Source organism: Amblyomma americanum, chromosome 4 (genome assembly GCF_052857255.1).
Source record: "Amblyomma americanum isolate KBUSLIRL-KWMA chromosome 4, ASM5285725v1, whole genome shotgun sequence".
Classification (NCBI taxonomy): Eukaryota; Metazoa; Arthropoda; class Arachnida; order Ixodida; family Ixodidae; genus Amblyomma; species Amblyomma americanum.
This window is the reverse complement of record NC_135500.1, coordinates 62,816,089-62,837,444: the sequence shown is the minus strand read 5'-3', so window position 1 is coordinate 62,837,444 and position 21,356 is coordinate 62,816,089. Positions and strand designations below refer to the sequence as shown.

Sequence of the window (21,356 nt, the reverse complement as noted above, 5' to 3'; positions counted from 1 at the left end):
CAACCAAGACATTGCATCATGCGAGTACAGTCAGCTAGAGTAGCTATGCAACAGAAAGGACTTGTGCATGAGAAAAACAATCCTTGCATGAAAAATGAAAGAGGACCCACAATTCAGCCCCACCAACCTGAGGTGTAGAGAACCCTGGAATCCACAATCTGCCGCACAAGTTCTTCAGGCAGTACGGAACGCCTTACGTCAACATCTGCATACCGGTACAGCTCTTCACCATCTGGCAGCAGCGCTGGCAGTGGAGGGTGCCTGTGCAAATGATGCCAGTATGGCTTTAACCCTGTGGATACCTTACAGGGCTCACTATACTCAATGTCAGTAACATCAGAGCCTAGATAAAAGGCTCCCATCGTTTTTAGCCTCGGGTGAACCATTCAAAGGTGCTGAGGAAACCCACATCCTGTTACTTACTGCCTCACATGCATGCAAATGAATGCAGTTCCTAAAAAAAAAGAAACTTACTTGATTTCCAGTACCTTGTTTGAATGCATTAGCACATGGTGTACTTGGGTTCATTATGTCAGAGCTAACACACAAAAGTTTGTTAAATCTGAAGTGGCATACTTAGGCACATTATATTCGAGGTTAACACACTACAGTTTGGTATATTCAATGGTGGCATACTAAGGTCTGACATGTCCGAGGTAGTATACTAAAGTTAGTTGCATCTGATGTGGCCTTTATGTGGCAGTGATTGCCATATTCGCTTGCACAGACTCTTCTGATGCTAATGCATCAATAATGCTCTAACTTATTTAAACAGTGACTAGCTGTGTACTGACATAGTTTGCTACAAGCAATTACAGTATTAGCCCCAAACTAAATTGGGTTTAGGAAAGGTGCATTTGACAGGTGGATGGATTTAGCTGCTTGGGGAACACAAAAAGCACTCAAGGAACTGAAGGCTCTGCAGAACCCAGTTCGAGTACACCTAGGGTGGATTAATGCTGTGGAAACGCATCCGTTACCGCCACATAAATGAGAGAAAATGGCTTACGGCATGATGTAAACCATGATGCGATCAGTTTGATCAGTACCGAACACTACAGAGGGACTTGGCAATAGTCCGGATGTGCCAGCCACCAAGGTTAGCCACTGGCTTGGCAAAACTATATGCTGCCTCTTATCCGAGGCAATACCTCACAAAGCTCTTAACACTGTACTGTCAGCATCGAATGAAAAGAGGACAAGATAAGATGAAATGAAAGCAGCAAAACAAAAAGATTTCACCTGTGGCAGACTAACTGTCAGTGCATTTCATTTTCCCTTTGATGGTGCAAAGGCCATAGAAAGGGTTAATAGGCCCCGCGTGTATTCCTTCTCTAGCAGCTAATACATTTGTGTTCTTGTTTTGATGGTAACAGTTTGTGTTTTGGGCTGATGCTGATAGTGCCAGTGGTCAGAAACTACCTACTGTTGTGAGTAGTACAGCCGCCGCGGTGGCTGAGTGGTTACGGCGCTCGGCTGCTGGCCCGAAAGGCGCGGGTGCGATCCTGACCGCGGAGGTCGAATTTCGATGGAGGCGAAATTCTAGAGGCCTGTGTGCAGTGCGTTGTCAGTGCACGTTAATGAACCCCAGGTGGTCGAAATTTCTGGAGCCCTTCACTACGGCGTCTCTCATAGCCTGAGTCACTTTGGGACGTTAAACCCCCATAAACTAAACTACGTCTCTCATAGCCTGAGTCACTTTGGGACGTTAAACCCCCATAAACTAAACTAAACCACTGTTGTGAGTAGTACCTGAAACATTTTCAGCTGCCTTTGGCTTCGGCATATCTTTGGCTAGCTGCCATAGTCCACATTGCTTCTTTGTGATGCAATTATTATGGCAACGTGGACTTCCAGTTAGAAAAAAAAAAAAGAACCTTGGAGTGAATTTCACCACTCATAGCTGCTATTCTGTACATGAGATTTCATTCAGCAAGACAAAGTAAAACAGGCTTAAACTTAAGCTCAGCAATGGAAAATACTAATACATTTGACACTTTGTAAAAGCAATTTCTTAAAATGCTCTGAAAGGGGCTCCCAACAAAGGTGTGGTACGCCTGGGATGTTGCAGGATGCCACTTCACGAACATCCTCCAGCAACAATGTGCTTTGTAGAATCCGAGTTAATAATAATAATAATAATTGGTTTTGGGGGAAAGGAAATGGGGCAGTATCTGTCTCTTATATCCTTGGACATTTGAACCGCCGCTGTAAGGAATGGGATAAGGGAGGGAGTGAAAGAAGAAAGGTGCGGAATAATTTCGACCACCTGGGGATCTGTGCGCTGACATCGCCCCTTAGTGTTTTTTCTCCATTTTTTTTTTTTCCTCCGAGTTATCCAGATTTGAAGTCCAGCATGCACCTTTCCCTCTCCTCTTGTCTTTTTTTTGCATGCTCAAAGACTGGCACTCCTCTGCTCGGCCTCAACGCCGGCTGCCAATTCATGCGGGAATTGCCTTCCTATTCTGCCAGAGCAGCTGACCGGCCACGGTCACAGCAGCCATGTGAACTCCGGAAGAAACTAACCAATAGCCATCTCTTAAATGACATATGGCGGAGCATGAAACGGAGAAGAGTATGAAAAAGTCGCCGAAAGGACTCGCCTACTTTCGCGCGTGACTGCGGGTTCTCTGCTGCGTGTAAAAGTGTATTATTTGGCGCAGGTGTTCATGAAGAGAGAATGTAAAGATTGAACGAGTTTGTGCACCCTCCTCAGAAAGTCTTTCGGAGCCCTTTAATATCTCCTTTTCCACTACAGTTAAAACTCGATTTAACGAAGTTGAGGGGAGCCGTGAATTATTTCGTTAAATCGAGAACTTCGTTAAATTGAATGAGGCATTTCTTGGGCACATAATTCAGTACATTCGATTACAGTAAAACCTCGTTAAAACGTACCCGCTTAAACAGTACTTTCGTTTTAAAAGTAGTAAAGTCAAGTCCCCGACTGAGCACCCATTGAACATAATGCATTTTGCATCCGCATAAACCGTACCAGCTTATCGCGGTCGTATCAGTTAGCACGTACCATTTTCACTTTTCGTTGCACTCGCGCGTGACGAATTCACGCCGGTAGCACCGACCCAAAGGACAGTTCGGCTAGCGGCGCAACAATCTTCCCTAAATACCGCCGACGGGACGGCAAGCCACACAGCTAATGACAAATTGGCGCCAAAGTTCGTAATCATACAACTAGCGCAATCTTTGGGGGTCCGTATGGTCATCGTCATGACCCCCCGCGCTACTTTCGAGTGGGTAGCGCCGCTAGCGCGTATGAAAAGAAACAACAAAAATTCTTAATCGACAAGAAAGGCCTGAGGGGACTACAAATTTATTTTCCGCCAAAGAAGTCCGTGATCTTTGCCTGCGTGCGCTTTGTGAGCAACGGCCGCACCGATTTCTCGTAGGTCTGAAGTGCGTCCAGCGCGTCTTCCGTCCCCTCGTGTGCGCCGGCAAAATGTCGCAGCAGATGTCCCAGAATGTCGGGCACGTTTTCAGACTGCCAGTCGCCGACTACAGCCATGCTTACGCTGCTCGCTTCACCGCTAAGCACTTTCCCGACGATGCCGTGTCGTTCTTTGAAGCGCGACAGCCAGCCAGGACTTGCCTTGAACTCGTTGCGCCCAGCAAGCACGCGAAAGAGCGAGCTTTTTGTTGGAGCAGGTCTCCACTCCCGGGAATACTATTCTTCGCCTGCAAATCCATAAACCAGGCGAAGAGGGCCTCTTCCATTTTGCTTTGAGGAGTGGTCCTCAGCGTTTTTTTGCGCGAGAGATTCCCCAACGAAGTGGCGCGGAGGATGTCATCTTTCCCTTTCAATATTGTGGAGAGAGTACTCGCTGGAATGCCATGTGATGCAGCCACGTCACATTTCTTCTGTCCACTTGCCACAGCACGAATTATGTCCGCTTTCTCGTCCAGGGTAAGCCTTTTTCGTTTCTTGCAGGGCTCCATCTGCTAGTCAGGAGGGTTAGCGGCGCGCTTGCTCACACACACCACGTCCGTGTTCACGATAGCAAGGCTAGACTGATGGAGGCCTAACAAGCTGAGCTTGACAAAGACGTGCGTTCAAAGGCACGGGGAAATCCGCACAAGAGCGAACACAGAGCACAACACACAAACACACACAAAAAAAACACGCGAACTGCAACAGCGCCATCTATGAAATGTGGCACGAAACTTTTTTACTGCTGGCGCCATCTCGTGAGCTCGACTCAAAATTAAAACTCGTTTTGCGCCGCGCAGTTTGAAAAAAGCGACGGGATGAAGATGCTCCGCGCTGTTACCGCTGACTCGCAATCAATAAATTTTGGGGTGCTGTCTACAAAATAGACCAAAAATTAACACTTTTTCACCTTTATTTCTCGAAAAAAGGTTCGTTAAATCGGGACAGATCACGGAATCGGTTTCGTTATTTCTGGTTAGTCAAAGCATTGAACCCTATGGGCGTCTGAGGGGGAATTAGGATACCTTCGTTAAATCGAGATTTTCGTTAAATCTGGTTTCGTTAGATCGAGTTTTGACTGTATTTAATTAGCTCCAGCGGACCTGCCACCAAGAAATATTAACAGATAAGTACTGGCAAGTTTAAGTATGAAAGCAATTGTCTTTCCTTATTTTCTTTTCTTCCCTTAAAAGTATTTTGCAGTAACGCACATCACTGCAAAGCACTTTTATATAGCAACAGCCAAGACTTCCCTAGCTAGCATGGGTCAGTCTATACAAGTCAGGTGCCAGCTTTCTGAAACTGCATGCTTTGCTTCCATTTGAGAAGGTATGGCAATTCCAACAAACAAACAAAAACATAATGACAGCAATTCGCTTGAACGCCTGGAAACACACCTCAGGTGGTCTGCATATCCTGTAAAGTTCACAGTTTCCTCGGTAACAAGCACTGGAGGCTGCGGCGCTGAGGTCACTTTTGGTAACCGTGGCTCTGCAGAGGTGGTCAGCTCCTCAGTTGGAATGACCATACCAGAGGTCAGAGTAAGCTTGAACTGCAAGTGTAAAAATGAAAAAAAGAAAAAGGACACTGTGTTTCAGTTTCGATGTGTTCAAGGCCACCGGCAAGCAAATGCAATTACAGTGAAATCTTGTTAATTCGGATTTCAAAGGAGTGGAATGGCGCCCCAAAACTGCCAAAAACCTTTCGTGTGAAAGCGAAATTTATATGGCGGGAACCTGGGCAATTGCCATCTTTTTTTGAGACGAAAACTGTGCGACAACAGTGATTTCTCGCAGTTCCATCAAATGTTTTAATTCTTGCACGCTGTCGAAAGTGGCGGAAGCAGAACTGCTGCACAATGGTAAGGGTCTCCGCGGCTTTTTCCAGCATCCAAAAGGGTAGAGCTGGAGCTTCTGCACGTGTGGCATCGCATGTGAGGGACTTCACCACACAAAGAGCAAACAGCACATGACAAGCGTGGAGTTTCAGCACACTGGAAGAACAGAAATACCATGCGGACGGAAGCGAAGGAAGCACACATTGGCGCCGGAGTGACAAGATGCCTTCAAAAAAATAAACAAAAAAAGACTGGCACAAGGCAATCGTCGGACGAAATGGTATGCAGCTTGGCTGGCTCGCTGATATGCGCAGCCGATAGCCACCGTCACCACGGGCTGGTGGCGAAGCTCCAAAAACAAAACTATGCGGCCGGACTCTTTCCCTGCCAGTCGAGGGAAACCTCCTGACCGTCCACACGCCTGCCTTTGCGCGCACATCAGAGGAGTGTGGGAGAAAATGTAATATGCAATTCAGTCGAGCACGTGATATCTCAACACAGCGCCCCTTTGGGGGCCAGTCTGAATCGACCAATGAGAGTTCAGTGGCAGCCAAATAAATGAGCTTCCGACGCCAGGCATTTGGCAGGACTCCAGCATCAGTTCGAATTTCTGAATTCATGGGGGCCGAATAAATGAGGCTTTCCTGCAGCAGTGCTGCCCCTCATACGTTGTCGGTTTCAGAATGCAGGGTGGTTTCCGGATGATGACAATAACGATGCGTGTCATCAAATCTAACTTCAGCACCGCTTCTGCCATGTTTTAAGTCCGAATTCACCACTGCTCATGCGATTTCACTCCGAATTAATGACAGTGTGTGCTGCCATTGACTTGTGCACATTTTTCTCGAGAGGAAGCAGAGAGGCCGAATTATACAAATTAACAAGGGCCAAATTAATGAAGTTTGATTGCATTGAGAAGTGAAATCGTACCCAGAAATGGCACTTTTGAGCAGTAACACAGAACCATTAGAGGCTTAAGATATCTAAAACAGCCATCATAAGAACTCTTAAGTTAGATGTAAACAATTTACCAACCCTTAAATTGTTATTGTCACTAAAAGAACTCGCAGAAGAGACACCAGTAAAAAAAACATAAACAGGAGTTTGGCGATAGTTCAGTCTATTTTCCCAAGGTATGCTTATTTTCCAATATTATTAGTATTTTCCAATATTGAAACTTCCTGATGTTTCTGTAGCTCTGCTATCCATGCAGAGCCTAGCATGGGCCTGGTAGACTCCTACCTCGAAAGAGACCGCACTGCGAAGCCCCCTGATGGTCATATCCACCGTGGTGGCACTGCTATTGGGGAAGAGCATGATGGTGACTACTTTGCTGGGCAGGGAGATGGCCACCAGGCGTACGGCTGGGTTCTCCTCATAGTGGCCATCCGTCATCGTGTCATCTGGCCCCAGGAAACCGGACAGGTTGAAGTAGGCCAGCAGCTGCCCTGCATTGAAGACAGGAAATGAGCCGGGAGCACAGCTCTAAAGTGATGTCCCTGCGACTCAGCTAAAACACTGCCTCCTTTGACGGCTTTCCCTCCAGTTTGTGTAAAATTTTTTTCAGGGTCCTCTCATATATCACGCCTCTTCTTAGGAGTGTGCGGCAGCAAAGGTGTCTGCTTTAACAGACCTAGTTGCAGACAGTGTCACAGGACGGTGCTAGTGTGCCTTGCTTGCAGTTGCAAGAATTAACACAGAGGGCACTAGGCGCAAAAAGGCATGGGGAAGAATCAATGGGATGGAAGGGCACAGGAATAAAGGATTGTTGATGTGGGAGCCAGATCTACTGATGCTGCATCACCACCAAACTGTGACACACTATTCTGAAGAGTCATTTCTTTTCATATTGGAAATTTTTTTCCCCCTCAAATCAGTACTTGTGAGCGCGCTGCTCAGCTCAGACCTGGCTGTCCAATGCCAGGCCCCCCGAGCAAGCCACCAAGGTCATCACGAAGCAACGCCTTCTGATCACCTAGCGTAGACCTCAAGTTGTTTCTCTTTTTTTTCTCCTGGAACTAATACAGCTTTTCCTCGTCCCCCTACCCACCTTGAAGGCCTAATATGTCTGACATTTTCTTGATTGAGCAAGTTGAAAGCAAGAAATTACCTTGGTCACCTGCCAATAACAGGTACAGTTCACACTGATGGCAAGCTGCTTGTCCCCAATTTAGCCTCAAACAGCCGAATCTTGAAGATGCGATTCCAGCTGATACAAATCTAGACAAAATCCTGGCCAAAGTGTGCAATGGGCAGAATGTTCTAAGCATCCTCCCGCGTCGCCACTAAGAACAGTACGATTTTGGCAGCCACAACCAAAGTGGTGCCCTCACACTGCAAACGCTGCGATCGCCAGTTGCGCAATATGCACAGCGAGTGTGGCCCATACATGCCGACGCCATGATCACCAGTTGTGTGGAATGCGCTGAGTAGTAAGCAGTGAATAAATCCCATAAAGGGACCTGCGTGAATGCATTTCCTGTGCTTCTGTACAACAATTTGCTTTTGGACGATATGAATTTCCGATGATGCGAATATTTTCCATACCCCCATGAGATTCTTGTCATCGATTCTGTTCCAGTCAGATGAAGATGCCATCACAAGACATTGGTTGAATGAGAAGCTGCCACACAGTCCAAAAGGTCATTGAAACTGTGCACTGTCCTGAGCAAAAAGCAAGAATAAAACCCACAAAATCTTTCGAAACATAAATCCAATGCCATGCCGTAGAGGAGCAGCTTACAAACTGTGGTCCTCAGTTCCTTGTAGACTTTTAAGCTCTTTTAAGGTCTTTTAGGCTCTTGCTTACGAAAGAGACTTTTCTGCTTGTATAAACAAAAACTGACAGAGCTACTTTTGCCTATGCTTACTGAAGTGTGACAAGCAAATTAAATCGCACCTTCCATATTTCAAGGATGATTGCTCTGCGAGTCCACTGTGATAATGTAGTGAAACAGCACACATGTGAACGAAATAATATTGCAGCAAAGTATTTCTTGAACTGTTGTATTTATGTATCCATAAAACATGCCTAATATACGCATAAAACATGCCTAATATACGGTCACAAAGTCACAAGTCATGGTTCTACGGCCATTATAACATCGCCACACACCATCCCCTGGGATGCACAATCACCATCACTGCTGCTCAGAGGGTGCCTGACACATTCAAAGCAGAAAACCATTGGCCCAGAGAAGTCAAGCTTTTCTATCCTGTGAGAAACAGAACCAAGAAAGGCACACTTTTCCTTCAACACTGCTTTTCACCATTGGATCACTATCTACATGATTCCCAGGCTCGTCCCCAGCACGCAAATCATAGAATCCATGCTATGAATTCAAGCTCACCTGAAGGAAGACTGTAGTTGCGCTCATCCCATGAGAGGTCCAGAGCATACAGCTGCCTGTAGTTTGTAGTGCCACAATCGCCAGCGTCGAAAGCACACGGAAGGACATTGCACGCCTTTGCAAAGAGGCAGCAGGATCATGTAACAAAAGAAAATAAAGAGAAAAGTTTCACAATGCATGCAACAAAAAGCAAAAGTGAACATCACGTGCACCACACAGCTGTGGTCCGCTATGAATCCCAGTCCTCAATTCAACCCAGAAAAAGAAAAAGGAGAGCATGAAGGCCGACTGAAGCACCTCTGCTGAACAAGCATTACGGAAAATAGTCGGGCCAATTGGTACATGATTCTAGCGAAACAGTGCACAAAAATAGAACAGAGACTGACATATGCACTGACTAGCTACTAAAGATTTATTGCAGTGCTTGCAATAAATACCGGAACAAACATTCACACCAACAAGCCCAAACTGGTGGCACGTTACTCATGTAACAAGGAGGGGAAAAGATAGGTAATTTTGTCACTTCTTGCCATCGTTAGTCTGCAAGATTTTCAATTTCTTTTCTGGTCAAAAACATCAATGGGGTACTTACGCAAGTTGCACCTTTCTTTTCTATGCAGTAGGCTTCATATAGCTTGGCCTGTACCAATGATTACTGTATTTACTCGTAATTTGCACACCCCCTTTTTGGAGCCTTTATGTAAAGAAAAAAGCTCACAAATTACGTGAGTAAATCTGCTTTATCTCAGCAGAATCTTGCAGCCTTCAAGGTGTGGAGTACCGTCACATTCAGACAAGCTGCTACTATCGACGTGGGATACGGCAGCATGCTGGCTAAGCATATGCTTAGAAAGCCTCCATATTCAAGGATGCCTTTTTTTTTCTTTTCTACTCAGTGTCGCATCGAACTCTACGCATCTTCACAATCGACGTTTCCATGTTGGCCGAAGTCCAGGTCGGCACCTATGCTGACAGCACACTTCAGATGCTCGCAAGGCCTTTCAGTATCCAAGACTACCATAGGCGATGTCAATAATATCCAAGCGTGAGAAATACCTAGCCTTGATTTTTGTAATGCCAATGGCAATAGGGGTGTTGCTGGCGTAGTTTGATTTTCATACTTAATTCTAAAGCACATGTCATTTTTAGGTGATCTTTTTACGAAAAAATAGCACGTGTTAGAATCGAATGAGTACGGTATTGCGAGTGCTGCAATAAGTTCTTATTTGTTAGTCAGCACTCGCGCCTTTGTTTTTCCTAGTCTCTGTCCCATTTTTGTGCGCTGTCTCGCTAGAAACTCTGTTGAAATGCCCTAACTACACATGCTTACACCTTTGACAGCAGTCGATCAATGCTCTATAAAACCGCTCGAAATATAAAATGCTTGAAACCATGTGCATCTAAAGATACAGACACCAATGCAGCCTTCAACTTCAATACCTGTTCCCAACAAAAAGAAAGAAAGAATTAAAGGAAAGGGAGAAAATGCCAGCCCCATCCAGGAGGCTGTGTCCCATGCAAGCCTCCTTTACCAATAAATCACATTGTATGACATTATACATGTCAAAAATATGCTCACTTTGTGGGCACCAGTCACCAAGCTTGAACTGAAAAACCACAACAAATGAATATTGTTTCTATTCTTTTTCTATGCGAAACAAAAAAAAAGAAAGTGACCAACTATCCCTGTGCTGCTAAGCCTCCTCAGTAAAAAATTCTGTAGTACTCTGGCGATTGATTGTAAGGCACTGTCTAAGGAGCTCAGTTTTCTTGGGATCTCATTAGCAGCAAGTTACAGCTATCTCCATCAAGCCATACACATTTCAATCAGCCACTCCGTCTCCCAGGCAGTTTTTTTTGCACAAAACTAGCCTACACAAATGTCACTAATGTGAAAGCATCAGCTGGCTCATTGACACGAAAACCCAGTGTTGTAAATAAAGTGGCAGCGCTACAAAACTCATGATTGATCAAACCGTTAACTAGTAATAGCCAGTACCTACTAATACTTCCAACAGTGCCAACTACAGAAGAATAGAATTGGAATTCTTAGGTGCGGTAGAAGATATATGCATGAAAATAGAGGAAGACAATAAAGAACATTATCATTATGACTTATTAAATAGAATTTAAATGGAATTTGAATAGAGCTGAAACAGAATTACAACGCTTTTGCATTACTTGCACATAAGTTCCTCAAGTTCCCCTGCTAATCATTTATTAAGAGTGTTAGCTCTTACTCATCACGTTTCGGGATTTCATGGGGTCTGCTACCACCCTCAGATCACAGCGCCATCTGTGGCAACAACTACTCATCACGTTTAAAGATTTCGTGGGGTCTGCTATCACCCTGACGTCACAGTGCCATCTGTGGCAGCAACTATGAAACAGCACATCTCGCACTGAGACTTGTAGCGCCATTTACAATAGCATTGTAGAAACAACCACCTGCCGCATGCGAATGATGACGTCATGGTCCGATATGGTGGACAGAGGCAGAACTATGTGTGTATGACATAAGGTGACGAAATGACGGCATAGTTTCAGCTTCTCGAATCCAAGAGGGCAGCCATTAAAATTGGCTGTGCCCACCCATTCCTTTCCCACTCACCCCTGGCCTCCTCCCAAAAAATATCCCATAACTGGTCAGAAAACTGAAAAACTGTCCCCTTACAGGATCACTATGTATGTATACATTCGTTCCCCTGTATATACTCCGACAACAAGGGGCACCCATCCGCGGACAGCTGTGTACTGAATTTGGTAGGCAAATAAAACCCTATGGGTTGTGGTATAGAAATAAAACCACAATTAAATAATACGTAAACACTGCATACGTGCAATTACTAATTGAAACGTTACCATATCGCACCGCAAGCCGAATTCTAGGCCTACCTTGACCCTCCAAACGAAGAAAATTCCTATTGGGAGACATCTTGAGGGAGGTGTAACTCGACAACGTGTATCGTAATATTTCTGACAGATGGCGCTAGGCGTCAACTGCTCTGATTGTTACTTCGTCTTCCAGACGGTGGCGGCCTTTTTGTTTTTTTTTCCCCTTATCTCTATGGGGAGGACAAAGCAAGCAGAATATACGCCCCTTCTGAACTGTGGCAAGCTGTACATCCACCTGCCATGTGAACGCAGGGGATCACAACAGCAGGCTGCTCGTTGCGGTATTCTAAAACGTGGCCATCGCAGCAGAAGAGCTGTAAAACATGCTGACAGGGTACTGAAAATTTCAAGCGGCGCTCTACTAGCACTCTCTCTAATGGACGGCGTGCCAGGGCTGCAAAACTCCGATACCAAATGGAATGAACTAATGAACTGACCGAAGCAACGTCCCTACATGACCCCTTTACATAGCTGTGCACTGATTGGGAATCAAGGCTGGAACACTATATCCGCAATGTGAAAAGAATGCTCCAATGAAAGAAAGATCCCTCGTCCATAATCTGCATGGATGGGGAGACTCCAGTGCAATGCTGCAAAAGAAGGGTTTAGCTCAAACTTTACCACCTTCCTTAATGTACATGTCCTAACACTTTATAAAGACAAATTTTAAATTTATGCACTGTGGCTTGTTATTTTAGATGTCTAAACATGGTCAGGGGCCTTTAAACAGCTGCATTATTTTGAAGAGCAAGCAAACCACGCACAAGCATGAAATTCCTCTTTACTGTGGAAGAGGCAACGTACAGCTGCCTACGGAAGCCTATGGTTGGCAGACTAGGGTTGCTGTCGAAAACTGAAGGTGTACCCTCAGCCCCCTTAATTACGCAACTTGCACAGTACACCTTTCAATGCCAAGCCAAAGGCAAGAAAACTGAGCCTGCTAGCAGTCTGCGTGTTCTGAAAACTTGTGCAGGAACCAGTACAGCATGCCTCCATCTACATTCACGTCACAATGCCGCCCCTGCTTTCCATTTCACCATCACCAAGTCAATGTGTCATATCAAAGTCTCTGTACCACACTGCCAGATCTATGGCAGCCAGCCACCTTTTGCGACCTCACCCATCACATCAAGGAGATCCACGTCTTCCACGATGTCAAGCGTTTGTACAGCAGACCCCTGTTAATACGTTTCAGGCCCGCACAATTCCTTGGGAGATGTGCTCTCCTACAATGAAAATGTCTGACACAGCTGCACCATTTCTATCTGCTATAACATCCCTGCTGCACAACAGAATTTCCCAGTAAGTATGTTACAAGTTCTTAAGGAGTGCGGTGCATGTGCTTGTAGAGCTGATAGCAACCATGCAGTGACTTTCCGTGTAGTCCTCGAAAATGCCCTCAATTACACTCGAAATTCCCAATTTCAGCTTGAAAACTCCCAATTTGAAAAAGTAAAACTTGTTAAAATCCCTTGAAACAGAGAGTCAGATTCCCTTAGAGCAAAATTTTACCCCTCAAATTCCCTAAAAAAAGGAAATTTTCATGAATGGTACAGCACCGCCGCTGTGCTGCTGAAGGGGTCAGGGAGGACAGAGAGGAAAAGAACTGGCTGACCATGTGGTTTCAGAAGCTATACTGCCCACCTAGACAGCTGGGCATCTTCAAATACTCACAACTGAAGAGCAGAAAGCAATAAGCAGAAAAATAACACTAACGGGAGTTGTGGTAACTTAACCAATGTCGTTTTCAAGAGGACCACCCAGCAAGCATCCTCAATTCATTTCATGCAAAGTGCAATAATTGTTCTCTTTATAATTGTCTGTGCCTATTTCTGCTGTCATTTAACACATAACTCATGTAACATGTCATGCAGCTCATGTCATGTAGCAACACATAACCAGATACAGCAATGATGTAGAGGTACAGCATCCGGCTCGAGTGCAAGAGGACTGGGATCTGAATCTCGGTGCCGTGCAATTTTTCATTGGATAAAAAAAAAGAAGAAAACTCCGCTTGTCAATAGAATTGCGTAACCAGGCATGGGATGCGGCCTGATCTCAATGACCAGAACAGGCAACGCACTCCCTCACCAGAACAGGATCTGGTCATTCTGGTGTAGTACCTGAATGCAACGTCCTATATGAATAAACCAATTAAGTTGGAGGTCCCACTCTGACGGTGAACGGAAAACATTTTTGGTGATATTTGTACGTCGACTGTACCTCGCTTGTTAGCTTCATAAATGTAGTTCAGATATTTCCAAAAAGCAAATGTTCTGTTTTCAAAAGATGCATGTAGTTTAACGATAGCTGCAAATTTGTTTCAACTGTAAAAGAAAACGCAAAGATGAAAAATAGCAGTTGGGCTCAACTTGTCTCAGGAAATGCAATGTTGTGAAAAACCTATTGCACCTAGAGAAAAATCTTTCCAGATACTTTGGGATCTGACGCTAATGAGCATGTTTAAGCATTTAGAAATATGCGTATAGGTTAGTTTATTAGCCACACATGTTTGAAAAACGTTAAAAACAGCACAATTCAATCTGCAACAACTTTTGGGATATGCAGTGTCCTGCCGCGACTTTTTGCACAGTTTAAGACCGTGTAATCGTCCTTCTTTTCTGAAAATATCATCCATCTGCCTCATTTAGTTTAAAAGTTATTCCTGATCAAAGTTAGCTTTTTTTCGAAATAGTTTAAAACAAAGTGCTATATTGTTCAGGTAACAAGCGCTTGACAATTCTGAGATTTTGCGTGAAGAAACTTAATACTTCGCTCTACATGGGTAAGCATCGCCTTTACTCCACGGCTTTCGAGGAATGTGCACTGTCTAGTTGATTTTAGCTACCTTTTTTGTTGGGCTTATAAAGGGCACAAGATCTTGAAACGTTCCGCGGCTTCTTTTTTTTTCTCGAAAATACACTCTAAAAATATCGGGCTCTCATTCTTTTAATCAACTTGTAACAATTATCAACTACAAAGTCCACAAAATACAAACAATAATAGCAATAACGCAACGAAGTGCGATAAATGTAGTAAGTAATGCCATCTACATTAGTGTACATGTACTAAATGGTCACAGTTCAGAAAAATGACGAGTGTGGCGCAGCCAAGCAGCTAAAATTAGCTAAAATCAGGAGGTGTTCTTGAGCATACCGGAGAAGTACTAGCGGAGAAGTATACCGGTTTACCGGACCCCTCTTGTGCATGCGCAGTGGCATTGTTGGGGTGAGGCGGAGCCACTGCGAGTGTGCAGCCGGCATCCGGTAAACCGGTATAATTCTCCGCTAGTATGTCTCCGGTATGCTAAAAACGTCTAATGTCTCTACGATGTTTGCACGTTACCCTCCATTTTGCCCTCTGTACTGTGTGTTGAACACGTCTTGAACTTCCAAGCAGATTTCCGCCATATTGCTGAGCTGGATTGCTTTTTCACCTGACGCTACGAAACGCATTCTGGGCGTCGTCTTATTTTTTGAGGTCAGCTTTGGCATTGCTAAAGAGACAGGAAAGGGAAGGAGACAGGCTTTTGCTTCGTGCCGCCGGTTGTTCGTTGTTCCCGCTAGCGGTGTGGAGGGGAAGTTGGAGAGCGCTCGATTCGCCTGTACTCGCTGCACCAGTTCAGCAAAGTTCTGTGGCGGTGCCACGAGTGTGTAGCGCTAGTTCCGGCAGTTGGAGCGCAGTTTGGCACTGTCTGCTAGCCTTGGCAAAGTCAATGAATTGCAGCCAGCTGTTTACAGCCCACATCAGTGGCTGCCAACATCTCATAGCCCGTGAAGAAATGTTCAAACAGCACATCACAATACATAAAATGTTGCCATGAACCAGCCTCGATGCAAGCATGTGCACCTCGTTACGTCTTTGCTTTTTACAGTGGTGTAACTTACGCATAGCTGTTTCATCGGGGAACTCGAGCAGCGTTTTAGCTTGTCAACGAGTGCAATTACTTGAGTCTCCGCCGTTTATCACAACGTGCAAACCATCATGCCTCCATGGCGGCTGCAGCTGTACTATTTCAACACTAACCACCGAGAAGGTGCACAATTTTTCTGAACTACACTCACACTTCTTTCAAACAAATGCCATGGTTCAGAGGGCGCCATGTTCCACCACTGAAATGAATCCATGTGAGGTGCAGCGCCGTGAGAACCAGTTCATGTGGTGCAGGTAAATCGAATGGACCTATAAGTCGGGTACAGCCTAAGAACGAAGCAGCACATGCCCATCAAAGGAGGCCGCCCAGCCAAGTACGTCGACCGAAAAGTAGGGGTGTGTGAATATTGAAATTTTCGAATATGAATCGAATACGAATATGAAGAAAAAATGGCTTCGAATATCGAATCGAATATCGAATATCTGTTCAGTACAAAAAAATTTTCAGAAAATGGTGAGCAAGCAAACATTGTTGCCCTTATTTTTTTCAAAATAGTGCACGGTCTTTGCAACTAAAATAAACAAAACTAGACTGCCTCAGTACCATATAAAAACCATGATGTGCACAGAAATGTATACTACTTGATTAGACAGCAAAAAAGTATCCAAACTATAATGAGGTCATGTAAAACAAAATCCATAAAATGAAAAAGAGTGGCAACAAAAAAATAACATAATGACTATTAAACCTCATTCATTCGGAGTTCAAGGGACCGGAACAAATGCCCGGTTCATCCGAAGGCCTCTGTTAATAAAATTGCCCGTGCCCCTCCGAAAAAAAAATGCTGCCGAAAATGCTGAAAATGCAGTGAGGCCTTATGAGGCAGCTCCATCGCGCTAACACATGTAAGCCCGTGACGAGCCACCCGTTTTGGAGTGCTGGAAGAACAACACAAATGGAAGCAAGGGGCTGGGGAACACACACTGGCGTCAGAGCGGCGAGGCGGTTTCTAAAAAGGAAAACGAAATAAGCTGCACGGAGCTAGGATTGGACTATCGGCGAATACGCGGTCCGACATTTGAAGTTGCCGTGGGGCAGCGGTGAAGCTCAGAAACCGAAACTACGCAGCCAGGCTATTTTTTTTCCCTAGCGACAGAGGCCTTCCGATCGTTGTCACGCCTGCCGTTACGCCCACTAAAGAGGTGCGCGGGTTACAATGCACTATACAATAGGCAAGATTTTACAGGATCGCTTGCCCTGTTGCGACTACTCGACGCGCCCCTTCAGGAGGCTCCAGCGGCATTCCGCAAGTAGGCTTTCCCGCATAGCGTAGTTCACAAAACGGGATGGCGGAAGTCACGCTCGGGGAGTTATGAAGGCGACAGGACGCATTCTTCGGATGTGGGCGTTAAATATGTAACGCACTACCGAAGGATTAAAAAAAAAAACGCGATTTCGCGTTGCGATTGCTCGAAGCGGGCCGTCGGCCATCTTGTTCGCAGCACAGGTGATATGTGGGAAAGCCCACTTGGGGAAAAGCTCACGAGGTGAAGCCTTGCGGCGTCGGGATGTGGTCGGTCCGCGTGATAAACAGCAGAGAAGGAAGCGGATAGGACCTCTGTATTGTTTTCCTGGAATTTTTAACACGATTATCGGCTAATATCAATCAACGAATATCAATTTTCAAATACGAATCGAATATCAAACATATTCGATTCGTATTCGAAACTTCGAATATTCGCACACCTCTACCGAAAAGTTTTCTGTTCGGTCTCCACCCATGCGCCGCGACAGCACCGGTGGAGACTGAAGCCACCATGACTGACTGATGCCGAACACGACCCCATCAAGAACAATCAGCGCTTTTGAGCAAAAGACGCTCTCGCGCGAACATCTGCGAAAGGTGAGACCCCCCCCCCCCACTCCTGCAGTAGCCAGTGCAGCTGAAACAATAGACGGGGGCGCCACACCTACTACCACCCTGTCCTTTCTCCCTGTCTTTTTCACATTTTTATTTCCCTCCTACCTGTCAGCTTGCTGTCCCTTTCCTTTCTGCTGCCCCAGCTTAGGTGCTCCTACAGACGATGGCAGATGCCAGGGCATAAAAAATCTTTACCTTTCTTTTTGTGTTATTATTCTTTTAATAAACTACTACTGGCTATGCAGCCAATGCTACGCGCAGATTTATCCGGAACAAAGAACATTCCACTCTCGACAGGACAAAGCGCCGTCTCCTTCCCTCTCTTTCGCAGACTTGGCTGTATGCATAGCCACAGAAATCAACGTGACTGGCTGGAGGGCTCCCTCTGAGTTGCACATGACGCTTGGTTCTCTGGCTGTAGCCACGTGGTTGTAACCGACTATAGTGCTGAGAAGTCCCCTCCCCCGGAACTGGCACAAAGGACCGCCTCCTTCCCTTTCCAGCTTAGCCAAGAGCTGTGCGTCCCACCTGCAGGCTGGGTAGACTGGTAACGCCAGGTACAAAAGGCACAGATTGGAACCGTCTTGCTTTTTGATGCCTGTTTCATCTCTATCGTGCAGCGACCGAAGAGATCGTCAGGTGGTGCGTTTCGAGAATGAATCGGGCCCGTATCTCAACCAAGAACGGTTTCCTGCCATCCAGGTGCAATACTCATCCGTTGTGTCACCGCCCATTTTGTTCTGCTTTCATTTGAAGCTTGCTCTCACTTGTCACAACAGGGCAGAAAGTTGAGCTAGTTGGTACACGTTCATTATGAAAAAACCTGGCGCTATCAAACGACGACACAGAGGGGACACAGCGCTACTCGCAACTACAAGAAATTTTATTCAGAGGCTTCTATATATACAACAAAAACCAAAACAACCCAAAGTAATCGCACGCCACTTGCCGACCGATGTACAGGAAGAGATTAACACACGGATTTCAATCGCTCTTTCAAATAACTTATCTCTCCTTCAGACAATCCAACTGAAGGGTCACTGACACATGTATGCCCTGTTTCCGCGATATGATAGGCTTCAACAATCTCCCGCGTTACACGATCTCGGTGACGAAAAAGAACACACGTTTTGGAAAAAATGGGAGAACATTTCTTCTTGCGCTTGCTGCAGTCACGACAATGGATAACCATACTATTTGAAGTGTCACCTCTTTCCAAAGCTCCAGCATGCTCCATCAGCCGCACATTCAAACATCGACCACTCTGGCCTATATACACCTTTCCGCACGACAAAGGGAATTTGTACACTGTGCCCACTTTGCAAGCGACGTATGGTGATAAATGTTTAACAGCACATCCTCCTTGTCTTTTCTTTGCACTCTGCTCCACCCTAGCTGCAATCGCAGGGCATAAAGTTGAAAGTTTTTTGGGAGCCGAGAACGACAGGGATTCCATACCTGCTGGCCACTTTCTTAATCCCGTGTGAAAGGCGATGAACGTACGGTACTACAACGGGTTTGCTGTGCTCTTCTTTTGTGTTGTTCTTTCCCTGGCCTTTCACCCAGCGAATAACTTTCTCGCTGGCTCTGCCGATCACGTGACCTGGACAACCACTATCACTCAGTCTTTCCACCTGATACTCGATGCTTTCCTTGATGCGATGGTGACAAGACTTTGATGCAGCCGACTTTAAACACGAGACCTTGATCCCATCCTTGATGAGCTTCGAGTGTGCTGACGCATAATTTAACAGGCCTTTCGCGGAACGCGGACGGTAACTCCAGCAAACATGGTCCGGGTTTTTAATCAATCGAAGGTCTAGGAACTGCAACTCTCCTTCATTTGGAACCTCGTGCGTGAACTTGAGGCCCATACCACTATCCTTAAACAATTTTACTATGTCTATTATCCTGCGTACGGAGCTGTCACAGTTGTCCAGAATGATTAAGTAGTCGTCAACGTAACGAAAAGCGTTCCAAAACAGGCCAGCTGAATTCAGAAATACCTTCTTGTTAACACTGCCTAAGAACATACTACTAAGAGCCTCTGAATATATATAGAAGCCTCTGAATAAAATTTCTTGTAGTTGCGAGTAGCGCTGTGTCCCCTCTGTCGTCGTTTGATCTCACTTGTCGCCTTGCCCTGTTCTGCAAGGTGTCATCTAACCATGCTAGCAAGGCTTGACATGCGAGAGCTTAGCGGATGTTCGTTTTCTGTTTGTCCGCATACGGCATGCATAGCTGCTGTACTGCATTTGTGTGGACAAATTCATTGAAAAATTGGCACACTCCAGATCCGACAAAATGTGATCTGGTTGATGCATCTAATCATTTAGTATTTACAGAAAAAGACTGCTTCGCAAGCAATGGATGGTGTTGTATGGAATAAAAATCGGAAGCCAATTATTTTGCTGCGAATGTGTGAATGCATGGCAACTGCCTCATCTCAAAATGATTTGCTGCCAACCCATGAAAACAAATGGCGGGCTCAACACGAAAGTACACAAGTTTCCTGCGTGTTCCCTAAGCAATAAATGAGAAAATACACTCTGCTTACATTCAAATAATGAACAGTAGTCCACCCAATATATCGGTTCGAAAACTACCAAGGCATGCACTCTGCTTTTAGCGTGTGAATTATCACAGGAACCTGAAGCAAGACAGGGGAGCAGCTGCCAACGTTCTTCCATAGTGTGCCACTCTTGACGTCGCGCTTCAATGTCGAATAAAATGCCACGGGAAAAAAAAACCTCAGGAAATGATTACAAGGATGTTATAGTTGCTTGAAAACAGATGGTGTGAAAATAGCAGCTGTTCCTTCAATTTCCAAGTACGCGCGGGCAAACGTGCACGCACGCACACATGCGCGCGTTTTTTCCACCTTTGATCCAATCCGAATCGGGGCAAATCGACACAAGGCGAGTAAGATAAACATTTCAGAATGCGATGGAAAATTCAAGAGGCAGTAAGCAACCTAATGCTGTAAACTGGATGCAAGAAAGACGCACGTCTAACATACATAAAAGCACGCATTTGAGGGTCCAAGCGGGAGAGGGGAGGAAGATGCCCTAAGTGCCTACAGAACTATCCCTTTGTAGCCGACCCCTTTTTTGGCTGCGTTCCTGAACTCCCCCTTCTTCGTACAATGTTAGTCTGAGTCGGCCTGCCCCAGTTTCTAAGGTTGGACAGGCATCCGTCGCGCGTTGGCTGAAGTTGTCAAGCGGTCTTTGTTATATTTGTATTGTCATAGATGTAATATCATTTGATAAAAAAAAAATAATTTTTTTAGTGCAAGAGTTGGTAGGTTACACTCTAGACCAGGAGTGTTCCGACTACTACTAATATTACACTGCATCAGCAGTGACGAAGTGATTGCACGCGCAAAAGACGAGCGCAGAAGGAAGGCACTGATTTCAACTATAAGGTTTGTTGAAAAAAGAAAACCGCCAGAAATATATGCATGGGACATAAACAAAACATAAATAATTTGCATGATATCACACCTCTTTCTATTTTTTTTTGCCGTCCGCTTTCCCTTTTCGCTTGCTTAGTAATTTGCGCTGTGCAATTATGTCGACAATGTGTCACTGACTCTCCCAATTTTCCACTGTATCGAAGTTGTGCCTTAGGCAGTGCGGGCTGTGCAGCGTTATTTTTCTTGCTTTTTCTTTGCCCACTCTAATATATGTACAACTCAAGAACGATCTCAAGAAGTGGCACGTACCCTCAAAGGAGGCCCTCCAGACAGTAACGTCGACAGTACAGCTTTCTGTGGCTATGCAGCCAAGGCTAAACAAGAGAGGGAAGTAAACGGTCCTTTGTTCCCATGCCAAACATCCTTATCCCGAACAAAGATAACCCCACCTCTGATGCCGTTTGGGCAAAGATGGTACCCTCTTTGTCCCGACTCTCTTTTTCCTTTCACCCTTCCACAACCATAGCCCGAATAAAGGATGCCCCACTCGTGACGACAAGGACAAAAGGGCCTTCTTCCCTCTATAGCTTAGCCTTGGCTGCATAGCCGCAGAAAGCTGTTC

General features: G+C 45.4%; 1 protein-coding gene across 2 annotated transcripts in view; it reads right to left on the bottom strand.

Moving 5' to 3' along the window:
• LOC144127981 (N-acetylglucosamine-1-phosphotransferase subunits alpha/beta-like) overlaps nt 1–21,356 on the bottom strand; it is a 151,023-nt gene that overhangs the window by 84,271 nt on the left and 45,396 nt on the right. For both annotated transcript variants that reach the window (XM_077661009.1, XM_077661010.1), the window contains exons 12-15: nt 8,630–8,744; nt 6,522–6,727; nt 4,840–4,994; nt 128–261 (exon numbers count right to left, since the gene is read on the bottom strand). In XM_077661009.1, coding sequence (XP_077517135.1) covers nt 128–261; nt 4,840–4,994; nt 6,522–6,727; nt 8,630–8,744 — 610 coding nt within the window. The remainder of the gene's footprint in view (nt 1–127; nt 262–4,839; nt 4,995–6,521; nt 6,728–8,629; nt 8,745–21,356) is intronic.